Raw genomic sequence first — 13,351 nt, forward strand, 5'->3', positions numbered from 1 at the left:
AAATATTTGGCAAATAAAAAATTTAAAAAATCTTTATATCATATTTTTATTATTGAGTCTATATAAAATAAAGAATTCATATTTTATGTTTATCAAATTATTTATATTACAATTGATGTGGACATCGGTAAAAAAAATCACAACAAGCCCGTGATTTAAATGATTTTTTCATCATGCCAGCCCTGCCAGCCCTGCCAGCCCTTACCATAACTTATCAATCATTATACATATATCTACCCCCATTTCAAATTTACCATAATCTTATGTAGTACAGAAAGACAGTATGGATTGCGCACAATGATTATATTTACAAACCGTGAAATCACTATCAAGTGGTTGTAATACTAGCATAATGTATGTATAATATTGATATGTATAGAAATTTTACATATTTACAAGTAAAGAAGGAGAAGGTATAATGCCCGCTGCTCTCATTCGGATCGGAGTTATTCGAATAACAACCTAACGGTTTCACTTTAAATAAGTGAAAATTATTTAACCTGTGAAGTTTTTGATTAATATATGGATCATAAAAAAAGAATTCTCAAAAACTATTCTTATATTAAAAGATCTTTCTTTAAAATTCTTATCCTAATAAAAACAATTGACAATTCTCTGTACATAAATATAATTAACATTGAACAAAAAGTTCACAAAATTCTCACTACTGGAGACCGGGGTACAATTAGCTAGGGGTAGAATTAGACAATACAATGGATTTTTCTCGTTTCCCTTAAAATGTACAGTAGTTGTCAAAAGTTTGTTGCCTCATGTATGTTCGGGAAACCAGGTGCAAAAAATGATAGAAAAAATTACTTTTCAAAATTTTTCGTTTTGCAAATTAGTAGCCTGTTATCCGTAGATCTTATTTATGTATTTCGAAAAAATAGTTCATTTTATTTCATATAAAAAATTATTGTTTTCCAAAAGTTGTTCATTTTTCATTCGTCAAAAGTTTGTTGCCTCATTTGAAAAGTTACTCAAAAGGGTCAAAAACATGCAACTAACTTAAAATAATCTAACCATATTTTGAGTTTATGTCATTTGACAGGCCAATGATGGGTTTGGACATTTCTAAAGTTGTTTATGATAAATACATGTGTTTAAAAGTGATAATAAATAACAAGAAATAATCGGTTTTTTGATATAAATTAGGTTAAAATGGCATGTTAGACGGAGTTAAAAGATGGGAAATCATCCAGAGATACTGCCGGAATGAATCTGCGTCGTTAATTGCCAAATTTTATAGAAAATCACTAAAGGTCATACATAAAATATTCAAATATTATAGTAATGAGGTATACGAGTACATCTGATAAACGCTACTGGAAAACCTAGGGTATCGACTCAGAGGGTTGATAACAGCATTGTAAGTATCTCTGATAGTGACCCAATAATGTCTGCTTCATAAATTGAAAGACAGTTGGTTACTCAAGGAACACAGGTCTCAACTGTCACAAAAACCAGCCCATTTTGAAAGAAAATGGTAAGAATAATATTTGGGTGACTAGCAATATTAGAAAAATAGGGCAGGAAGACATGTATTTAAAGCATATGTAAAAAAATCATTTCATTTGGACAAAAGTTATAAAAATTACGGTAATGTACAAAAAGTGCTTACGCCACTCTAAATTTCAATAGCAAAATTATGTATACCATATATTTATTACACATGCATTTATTCCTCCCCATTCTGAATTAATTTCAGTGAAATATAATGTATCAAGGACAAAAGTATTCAACGTTCCTGTCATCCTATTTCACATCTTAAGTAGTGACTTGACACCATCTCAATCTTTCACGTCACGATATTAACAGAATATAGAAAGAAAAAAAAACAACACATACAAGCCTCTAACTATACCATACTTGAATATTGGTAAACTTTTATGAACCTGCTCCCAACGTCACATACATTTTTTTAATCTGACTAATGTTGTGAAAGTGGACCTAAGTAAATAGTTTTTTTTTTTAGATTTCAAGATATTTTTTATAGAATGCTTATTGGATATTAATATCGACGCTTTCCAATCTATACTATTTTATGTCAGAATGACAATGTTGCAGAAGAGCCATTAAAATTAAAGCCGAAAAAATAAAATATCTCATCACCCGGATGCTGGATGACCACGAAATTTTCACCAATGAGAGCTCCTCCCCAGGAACAACATATTTCTCGGAGTAAAATAAGTCTAAGCCGGCTTCGAATAATATGGAATGGAACCCATTAGTATATTTATCTAAATCTAAACTTACATCCCCATACACACACACACACATATATATATATAGATATATATATATAGGGGTTTAATTTCATTCAAATTTAATACAACAAGCCATAGAGAATTTTAATAGTGGATTATGTAAGAAAAGATGACACCAGCACCCAGCATTTACATTTTTGTCAATACAGTTAATTTTCATAGATTCAGATAGAACAGAATAATTTCCTTTTAGTGTACGTGCTACATAACTCATGTAAAACATACACTATAGGTATATTTTATACAATAAAAATAATAAATATTTATTCACTCCAGATTTACAAGAAAATGCAGAATACCTGACACTTAAACAGAATATCTGCATGAAGGTGTACTACACAATAAATTCATTGGTAGAGAAAAATTAATCATATCGTAATTCACTAAAATCAAATGTCTTCCTAAGTACATCACAATATTTGACTGATGAATTTGATTTTCAAACAGCTTAAGGAAAGGTATGTATAAATATCAAGATAATTGATTTACATTCTTATTCACCATTTAAAAAAATGATAGACTGCACTGTAACTTGCAATGCTAGTCAGCGAATTGCATATTCATTGTATATTTATTGCATATACTCAATAATTGTGAGATTAACACTAAACCTACCAAGTCCGGTAAAATTGACCTTTTGGACATATTTCTAACATATACGTAGACTTAAACATTCAATTGCCACTACCTAAGTATTGTCGAAATCCGTCGAAAATCCAATTTCCTAAGCATTGATTTGATTCCTAAGTACTAATTGACCACTGACCTTGAAAAAAAACCCTGAAGGAATTTTCGGAGAGTATTGGTGCCTAAGAACGAAATGTCCGCCTTGACTACCTCTAAAAACATTTCCAAAAAAGAAAGGAATCGATGAATTAGTTTTAGAGATATTTCCAAAAGAGTGGTTTCTGGAGGTGAAGGAGTGGGATGAAAAGAAAATCCATATGGAATTTTGATTCCTTGCATTAACTTTGGGGGGGGGGGGTTGTCAGAACATTCTAAGTGGCTAGCTCTATTACTTTAGTCAAAAAATAAATTAGAAGAAATTCTACTCTTCTGCCCGATTTTTTACCATCTAGGGGAAGGAGGGGTTGGTTGTCTTTGCTGTAAATGGATGAAATGGACTCTAGGGGGCTCTCTAAAACATCCAAGGCTGAAAGGAGGTGATAGTATTGTCTCTGATAACATTTTTCAGTATCGGTCAATGTGACCGGGTATGGTAGGAATAGGTATATAAAAATCTCGGTAGGTTTAGTGTTAAAATAATCGAGGTCTTAGAAAGCGGGCACAGTAACAAGACAAGTGGTGGTGGTCCAAAAAGGATTCTGTTGTTAAGGGTGCGTTTGTACTCACAGCTTAAAAACAACTGTATTGTCTGCAAGAGCGTTATGCCTAAGAAAGGTATGAATGCTCCCTGGCCATAGTTTTATGTACATCGGGTGGCATGTTCACTATTGAACGATAAAAATACACACCCTTCACCTCCCAATCACAATCAGAGAGCTAACCCTAGGAACAAGGAACATTGTGTACCCAATAAGTCTTTAGGGATCCAAAATAACGGCAGGGACTTTGGCCGTTGTACCAATATGTCTCAATATTATATGTTTTCGAAGAATAAAACAAAGAAATTTGAAGATATAATACAGAGAAAGTACAGTAATTGAAAGTAAGTCAATTGAACTGCACCTTTTGAAAGTGCTGTTTTTTTTTATTTTAAAATGAAATTTATTGATGTAAACAAGAAAAAGTCAAAAAATAGTCAACATTTCAGGATCTATTTAAAATTTTAAATAAAATCATCTTTGGAATGGATAATAGCCCTTAATCAATGAACGCATCGCATACTGCCCGAAGATGAGACTCTGGCATGTGAGCCCATTTAAGACGAAGGGCTGCCTTCAGAAGATTCACTCTCTGGTATTTTTTTAGTCATGACATTGACCAACAAAATTCCCCTTTTGGAGAAGTCGAGAGAATTTGCATTCGCTGATGGTGGGAGCCAACGTGCGCTCGAAATCAATAACAAAACGTACTTTTTAACCTTTTTAACCAATCTTCTTTGACACGAGATTTGTGTGATGGTTCCCAGGCTTTTGAAATCCCTACTATATTTAACCGATTTCTTGTGTACTCACGGCTTCAGAGCTTCTTTCAGGATAATTTCCCGATACACATTGATATTCATTTTGACCCCATAATCCAAAAATACCAAAGGACGATAATTTGACATCGCGGAATTCCATATCATAAAAAAATGATGGTCCATGACTTCCGGTGGAGGTTCAAATGTTGAAATTATAGTATGACCTCTCCCTTCGGTAGACACAACCATTTCACTTATTCACGGATTGCTCAATTGGATAATTTTGCCCATCAGAGAAGCTGATCTTCGGCAATTGACCTCTAACGGCCAAGTAAAGCAACTTATTCACCCAATCGAGCATAACTTTTTCTTGAACTTCGATAGAATCTTTTTTTTAATTTTAAGGCTTCATATTGAGATCCTTTTCAGATATTTGTTTCACAGTTGTTTGCGATATGTGCGTCTTAGGGACCCACAGTTTGTTTGTCTACAGCTATGACACAGATTTCGTTCAATTCGCTTCTTCACCTTAAGGACGATGGTTGACAATGATGCAATTTTTTTAACTAATTTTTTCAACTATAGAGTTTTATAATTCTCTCAGTATTCCTGTATCGATTTATATTTCAAAACTCAAAAGATTTAATCCCATTCAGGTTTTGAAGGAACCTAAAGATTACCATTGGAACCCTTCCGGTCAAATATAGATCAATCGCGTCCATCATCTTTCAGTGCCATTACGGATAAAGAAAAATCACAAAAAAATAATAAATGCTTTTGTGGGCTTGTAACCAATAAAATGAACTAACTTTATGCAAAATTTGACCATGCTATCCCGAACGGTGTCAAAGTTATAGTTGAGGCGCTCATCGTGAAAAATGAATATCAAAAGTGATAGAAAGAGATTTGGAGGTGAATTTTGCCAGCGAGAAAATTAAACTTTTTTGTGTGTGTTAGTGAGTCTGTACATTCCCTTCTCTACCGCTGAGCTGGACGATTAGTTGCTTCGCTAAGGCGATCCAGCACGATCAAAAGGGTGGAAAAAACACACCGTGGGGAAATACTTGTGCTTTGCACCCTTCGCACTATGAAAGAGTGAAAAGGATGGGGACAGATGTCTTTTTGCATTCATTCTAAAAATAGATCGAAATCAATTCTTTGAATTTTACTTTCTGCTTGCGGTCAATATTTTTAATATTTTGCATTTTCTCGCTTTTTACAATTTCTCCAAATTAAAGGTGATCGTAGTTTTTATGCCACATTTTAAAAAATCGTTGAAAATTGTAATAATTGTATATTAATGCGAATTTCACCAATTTTTAGATAAAACGGTGTCCTACAAAATATTTTTTTTTAATATTTCTAAAATATTTATTCTTTAATATTTATTTTAATACTGGTATTTATTTATCCAAAAGTATTTCTAAATATTTTTTCTTTCTTCTTTTATTTTATGAAAAACACCCAAAAGAAACAAATTAATAAAAGTAATAATAAAAAAATAATAAAAATATATTTTATTTTTTTTCACGGATGCATGGAAATATTGACTGTTTCTGTAATATTGTTGCGCTTTTAAAGCATTGTCGATAAATAAAATATCTATCTATCTATTTTAAGAATAACGAGAATAGTTATTTTATGCTTATGCTGTGCGTCTTTTGAGCACAATATTATGCCCTAGACAGACTTGCGGCTTAAGCCGGAGACGGCTTATTGGAAAACTGATGGGAATACAGTGCAAACATTATTCTGATTATAATTACGTTAAGCAGTCTTTCGACTTGAGCCGTGAATCTGTCCAGCACATTAATCATATTATGATGAAGTTCTGCGTGTTTATGCACAATAGTTTCAATGTTTAAAAAGTTATATGTATATTCAAGACAAGAGCAAAGAAAGAATTCTGTGACACTATCCGCTTAACCGTATGAAATTATTCTTATACCCCGAATAAATAAACAGTAATCATAGTAATAATAAAACTTAAGTAGAAATTCTCAATGCCTTGGACATTGCAATTTACATAATACATACAATCAATGAATATAGAACCTCAGTGGACCACTTGGTAGAGTTGTGTCTCTATGACTGTGAAAGAAATGTTGAAAGCTATTTTCGAAAAAAATTGCTCCCAGTCTATTTAAATCCTTAATACACAAGAATAATAATTTCATTAACTATTGCCAAATCTCTAGATAATTACACACAGAAAAAATTTGACTCTAAATTTAAGAAAACACATAAGATCCTCGGAACTTAAATTGGACGTGAATCCCCGAGGCGTTTAAGTTTAGAAGCTCTGAGCGAAAGAAATGGGCTAGAATCCCTAGCTCTTTCAAATTAAGAGATTGTATTGTATTGTATTGTATTTATTTTTCATTAAGATCGGGAACTTAAGTTCTGCATTAGCTGGAAAATGAAAAATGTCTACGGATTTGCAAATTGCAACTAAAACTAAATGATCAGGGATTTAGAATTAGGGCATTGGCATTCATTCGATGGAATTTGAAATTAAATTCCTGGGTGTTTCTGTTTAAGAATTTTCCATTTTTCTGTGTGTAATAAATCTCTAGATAATTAATCTCTAGATAATGATTTATCATACAATATAAAATTATTTTCTTACAAATGTCCACTGTTTTGCTCAATAAATCTATTTTACTGCTCGAACTCCACGGAGAGAACGATATATTTCGATTTTTTCATCGCCCGGAGAATACTTTTCCCAACACGTTTCAAACGATTTCTGAGATGACGTCACGCTGTTTGTCCGTCTGACCGTCAGTTCGTCTGTCCAGCCGTAACCACGCCTAGAGGCCAAACGATTAGGGATAAAGATTTAGAATCTGTGGGGGACATCCACATAAGTCGACCATCGAGCCATTAAAATGTCCCTCCCATTTTGGATATGTTTTAGAAGTTACCTAAACGGATATTCCGGTCATATCGCACATACAAAAATTTTATTTATATTTATTTTGATGTACTGGACTATTTCTGTCATTTTGTACTGTTCAATTCACAAATTTATTATTCAGTTTACAGTGTTTCGTGAAAAATGTCCATTCAGACGATACAGACATTTAGACGTTTTAATCATTTGCACCCAGCGGGACCCGAACTCACAACGGGAATCACACCGTCCAAGAGCCGAACGCTCTTTCCAATGACACCACGGACGGAACCAAATATACGAAAATACAGTTGAATCATTCATAATAAGGGTTTTCAAGATCAAAGAATTGAAAGGCTCTATAGAGTGACTTTCTCAACCGAATGGGGCTCGTTATAAAGGTCTGACAAGATTAAACCGGTTCCAATAGATTATATGAACCCATAATGAACTAGCTACAATACCGATTATTGCAATATGGGATACCAATCAGTAATTTTTGTCCGAAAACCAATTCTCTTACTATTAAAATATATTTTTCAGGTTGTTTTTATTATTCTAATAGATAAAAGCCAGTAAACGGTAAATGATGTGAAACTACTTTTAATTGACAGCATCTAAGTTACAAGCATTTCGCAAAGCATGGGACGCTTTGCCAGCTTTTTTTTATTTTCTATTATTGTATCTAAGTTGCATCAAATTAATTGTATCAAAGTTAAAGTGCCATCAAAATTCTAAAATTATGTCTGCGTATATATTCTGTCAAAAATTCCAAAATATATTGCAATACCCTACCTACAATAGAAAGGATAATCATGATAAAATATGGCAAGGGTCAAAAGGTATGAAACATCTTTCATCTAGACAATGAACTTTAAGGCAACAAAAAGCCAAATAGTATATAAGCTATACGAAAGAATTTATTTGCGCTTAATTTAGATATTTCAAACGATGACGTATATATCTATTTATATTACGAAAAAGTCCAAAAGAAAATTTAGAAAATAGGCAAATGCGAGAGCATCATTATTCAAAAACAGCGAATCATCATCAAATTTATCCAAAATAGCCTAAGAATTATCATGAGTGGTTTTGGTTAGTGTATTTTTTATTATCTTTGTTTTAATCTGTTATAACATCTTCTGGACTGACTAATTTCTTTACAAAAAATATGAATTTCATAAGCTCATGTTAACGTTTTATGTAAACAATTTGTTCACACTAGGAATAAATTGCTATAGATTTGTTATAAAATCTTCCAAAGATTTTTTTTTTGGTAAAAAGGTTGTGTTGAAATACACGTTAGAATGAAAAAGACTGGCGTAAAAATTTCAAGAGTCCTCAATTAAAATCTTCAATACGGTGGGTTTTCCGCTCAGAAATTTATTACTCAACCTTCATGATTATACAGCAGTGCTCAAAATAATAGAATCATCTGATTATTTCCGTTTCCTTCAAAAAATTTTGATGTAAAAATACAAAAATAATTATACTTTACATCGCAAGAACATTGTTTTGGCTACAAGATGACACTATTTTATACACAGTAATCGTCAATATACAAATTTTACCATTTCAAAAAAATAGAATCAATCAAAATAGAAGCGACCCCAATAGGGATAAGCAGTTGAAAATGAATGAATGAATGAATGAATGAGAATCAATCTTATATAGCCTAAAACTTAATTTATTGAAAAAAAACGAAAATTTTATATACAAGTGAAAAAATACTATTTGATGACCTGACTACGAATTTTTCAATATTGTTCAAAATCAAACACGGAAATTTTTTTCTGTTAGATACACGATTAAAGTTTTAACTAACAGTACGAGAGTACGGAATGATCGTGAAGGTCAAAGATGACAAAATCATCGTTTACATAATATAATATTTACGTAAATTCAGATTTTTTTTAGGTCTTCCACGAACAAATTGTTTAAATGTAACTCAGAATTTTGAACTTGTAAATGTGCAAAAATGCACATATTACTTTATTGCCAACGGATACATAATTGTGTCTTTTAGTTAGATAGTATCAACTGACAAATTGTGAAAAATTTAAAGGGTAATTGCACTTCTTGAAGCCAATACAGCTAAAGTTACTTAATCCAACATATAGAGATACAATAGATTTGATATTATCGAAAGATTGAAAAGAGACCATTCTCTGTATGATCTATATCCTAAAGCTATATGGCGCAATCTTCACTGGTTTGGAATAAAACGGGTTTGGAATAAAATAAATACTTTTTATTTACCAAAACAGCTTTTGTTAAGTAACTTGAAAATTAATTTTCTTTTTAAGATAGAAAACAATGACCGGGGACAAACTTATAGAAGAATAAAGTTACCATAAACATACATATGTCACCTAGATATTTATTTCATTTACGAAAATCCGTAACAACTGAAAATATCGTAAATTGTTTTATATACTTGTAAATATTTGCTCCAGCCAAAGCGTATTTTAAAAACTATTAAAATCATTTTTTTTAAATAAGCTAATTTTTGTTTTGAGATTGAAGAAAATTAGGTATATTCAGCAGAGTTATTATAGAAACATATTTTTTTTTTTTACAAGAATGCCCTTATTAGAAATCTTCAGTCTTCTTACAGTACGCGAAAAAAAAATCTGTTTTCTTGCATATGTTCTACGTTCCTCTACACTATTTACGATAATACTATGGGTTAAGTTTTCTTGTATTTAAATATCTTGACGTATACCGAAAAAAAATGTGAAGATTTTAATTTAAAAAAAGAACAGATAAACAATTACACAAATTAATTATATTGTGCGAACATGTTTTCGAAATTATGTAATACTAATTAGTAATATTACATATGAGTAATATTATTAGTAATACGAATAGAAATAGTAATCTTTATCAATCAATATATGTTTTTCATAACAAATTTGCATTAATTTAAATTTAAAAAATAAAAACAAAAATTTATTGCTACATATAGGAAAAAATCAACTCACCGGAATAAAAGAAATCCAATAGATGTAACAGCAGCTCTTCGAACATCATCATTCACATCTGACACCTTAAAAGTAAAAGTATAACACACTTAAAGTATAATATAATTGCATTACATTTCACATGAAATGAATCGAAAATTCATATAAAAATAACATTTCTAATACATTCCCTCCTAAATGAATATTAATGTTTTATTGAAAATGAAAAGACTTAAAAGTTCACAAAGTTGAAACTTACAGCAACATGTAGGAGCTTCCTTATCGCTTTATTGCTTCCTGTTCCACAATATGCCATCGCCAATGTATACATGCCTGAACGGCGGAGCACTGGATCTTTATCTGTTGAGAGGCTCATGACAAGAGGATCTGCTTCCTCCAAGCGAGCATACATTGTAAAAGCAACACCAACAGCCAATCCACGAAGAATTTTTTCATGTTGTGTTTCTTGTGCATACTAATTTCCACCAGAGCGTGTACGAAAAGAGAAAAAAATAACAAAGCAAAAATTTATATGTATCATTGAATAGGTATGTATCAAATATCAAACAAAATGTAAATTTTGCGTACAATATCCCAGTTCCATTTTTATACCTATTCCTCTCGATAAAGTAGAAAAATATATATGTACTTCAGCAAATATGTAGAATATACGCAAAACAAATACGCCAATTATAATATGAACACGTGGAATTCTGCTATAAAATGATGTTATGTTATATACTCTTCTCCATTCACGTACATTTATTTCTTATCACAAATTTGACTGAATTTATCAAAAATATACTTATTTTAACTTTATACTTTAAACTTATTTATTGAGTGGAATTATACTTATTTCCAGCCTAAAAAACAAAATTCTATTATATTTCTAAAAACACTTAGAACAAAAAATCGAAATGTCGATTTTTTATATTGGCATGAAAGGACGTTATGGTCTAAGTATGAATTTTTATTGACATTTCTTTTTTTGTTGAATTTCTTTAAGGATTAACCCTTTAACGACGAGACTCTTTTTACGGACTGAAAATCAACAATAAAAATTAAACTAGGAAACATAATCAATGATAAGTGTTACATCTAACCTTGGAAAGTCCAAAAGAGTCTGATTCGGTGTATTTTGTGCCTCTATGAACGATAGGGACAAAAATAGCCCAAAAATTTAAGTAATTTTTCTGACAATACCAATGAATAATATTTTTCGCTTTAATGAAAAATATTACGTATGAGTATTCTAGTTTTTATTGCCAAAAGGGTTTTGCTTAAAAAAAATTGGAAGTATAAAAAATAAATAAAATCAATTATGAATTTGAGAATTAAAAAATTCGACACTTTTGAGCTTAAATATTTACTACACAGCAAATAGCTAGAGACTTGCAAGAAATATTCTAGATTCCTTCAACCATCTACATTACAATTATGTTCAGACATAAGAAAAAAATAACTTTAGAAATTTAGAAATTTAGAAAGTCAGGAAAAATTATTTTCTTTATGGGACACCGGTGTTCCAATCGTCCTTAAAGGGTTAAGGGGTGGAATTATACTTATTTCCACCACTGTATATAGAAAAATGGAATAACATTTCAAGACGATAGAATGTATTATCTTGATTATAATATTAACAAAAAGGACTTGAGACATAATTGGACTTGAGACACTCGGAATTGATTGAATTGTGTCTATTAATAATATATTAGTAGTGCTTTCATTGCTTCTGTCACCTATATTAGGTGAGATTCTTAATAATCTCACCTACTGTAATCGTAACAAAATTTCATGTCGTCCGATCGACCTCAAACTTGGCCAAAATGTGTTTCAGCCATAGGTTTCAGCACTTCCTGATCACGAATATATGGGGGGCTAATTTACGTTCCCGGTCGGCCGCTCTTTGGAGCTTAATAGCTCCTAAACTAAAAGAGATATCGACTTGCGGTTTTCGGCAAAGGTTATATATCGGGTGAAAATTGCAACTTGGTGCATTGACCTCCCACCCCCACCCCTCCTTCCGCCATTTTGAATACCCTTTTTTTGTTTTCTCAATAGCTCAGCCCCTATGACATCGATCGGGCTCACATTTTAGTATGTTATAGCTGGGCCTTAGAGCTTTCCATCAATACCAAACTTAAGATCCCCCGACCCCCCTGACCCTAGTTATAAGGGCCCAAAAAAATTTCTTAAAATGGCCATACCTCCAGTTCTAATTGTCAGATTTTAAAAAGTGAGGGCTTTTTGGAAAGCTCTCATTAAATGCCACTTCCTCTTCTAACATCACAAGTTCATAAAACTACCGCAAGGGGCGCTATTTTTAAAAAGAAGATTTTTCAATTTTCTAAATAAAATAACTCAAAAATTCCATTGTGCATCGGGCTGAAATTTTAGTATGTTGTAGCCGTTGATTATACCTATCAAACAAAAAAATACTTAAATCGATCCATAACCCCTGACCCCAGCTATAAGGGGTCAAAGTTCCTAAATTTTACCTTTTTGATTTCGTCTCGATGAGCACTTTCAGATGGAAGTTTTAAATTTCACCATAGCGATAGCGTCAAAATTAATCGAAATTCAAACTAATTTTTCTCAAAAACGGCATTGTGCAAGTTAATTAAATTTTAGTATGTTGTAGTCCAGTCTAGGACGTTTCCAAAATGGTGCGTAAGTGCGCTGTGGTTTCAATAGAACCGGAGATATGAGGGGTCAAAGTTCACGAAATTCAAAAAATCATATCTACGGTTCTATTTGACCGATTTTGATGAGTGGAGGCTTAAACGAAAGATCTCACCAAATGCTACAACTTTCTAGAACAGTTGAACTTCTTTGGACCAACACCAGGGGCGCCACAGTCGAAAAACCAATTTCAATATCACATAACCTCAATTATATCGACTGTCGCTGAACCGATTTTGATGATTACTTCAACATAATTATAGAGGACATTTGTCTCTATATTTCGTCCATACATCCTTTTTTCGATCAGATAATGCGATCTATCCGATTTTGTCGTTTAAGTGTGAAAAAATTGATTTTTCCATAATAACGCTTTGAAATCACTCAGATGCCAATTTGACTGCCTCTACTCAACCAAGACACTTAAAATAGGGTTTTAAATGGAAAGTCTCACAAA

At 31.9% G+C, this 13,351-nt stretch overlaps 1 protein-coding gene across 1 annotated transcript in view; it reads right to left on the bottom strand.

Annotated features, from left to right (window-relative positions):
* Nucleotides 1–13,351, bottom strand: part of LOC129799439 (26S proteasome non-ATPase regulatory subunit 1) — a 104,743-nt gene that overhangs the window by 71,838 nt on the left and 19,554 nt on the right. Inside the window, 2 exon segments of the mRNA XM_055843297.1 lie at nt 10,234–10,298; nt 10,472–10,687. Coding sequence (XP_055699272.1) covers nt 10,234–10,298; nt 10,472–10,687 — 281 coding nt within the window.

This window comes from Phlebotomus papatasi, chromosome 1 (genome assembly GCF_024763615.1).
Source record: "Phlebotomus papatasi isolate M1 chromosome 1, Ppap_2.1, whole genome shotgun sequence".
NCBI lineage: Eukaryota > Metazoa > Arthropoda > Insecta > Diptera > Psychodidae > Phlebotomus > Phlebotomus papatasi.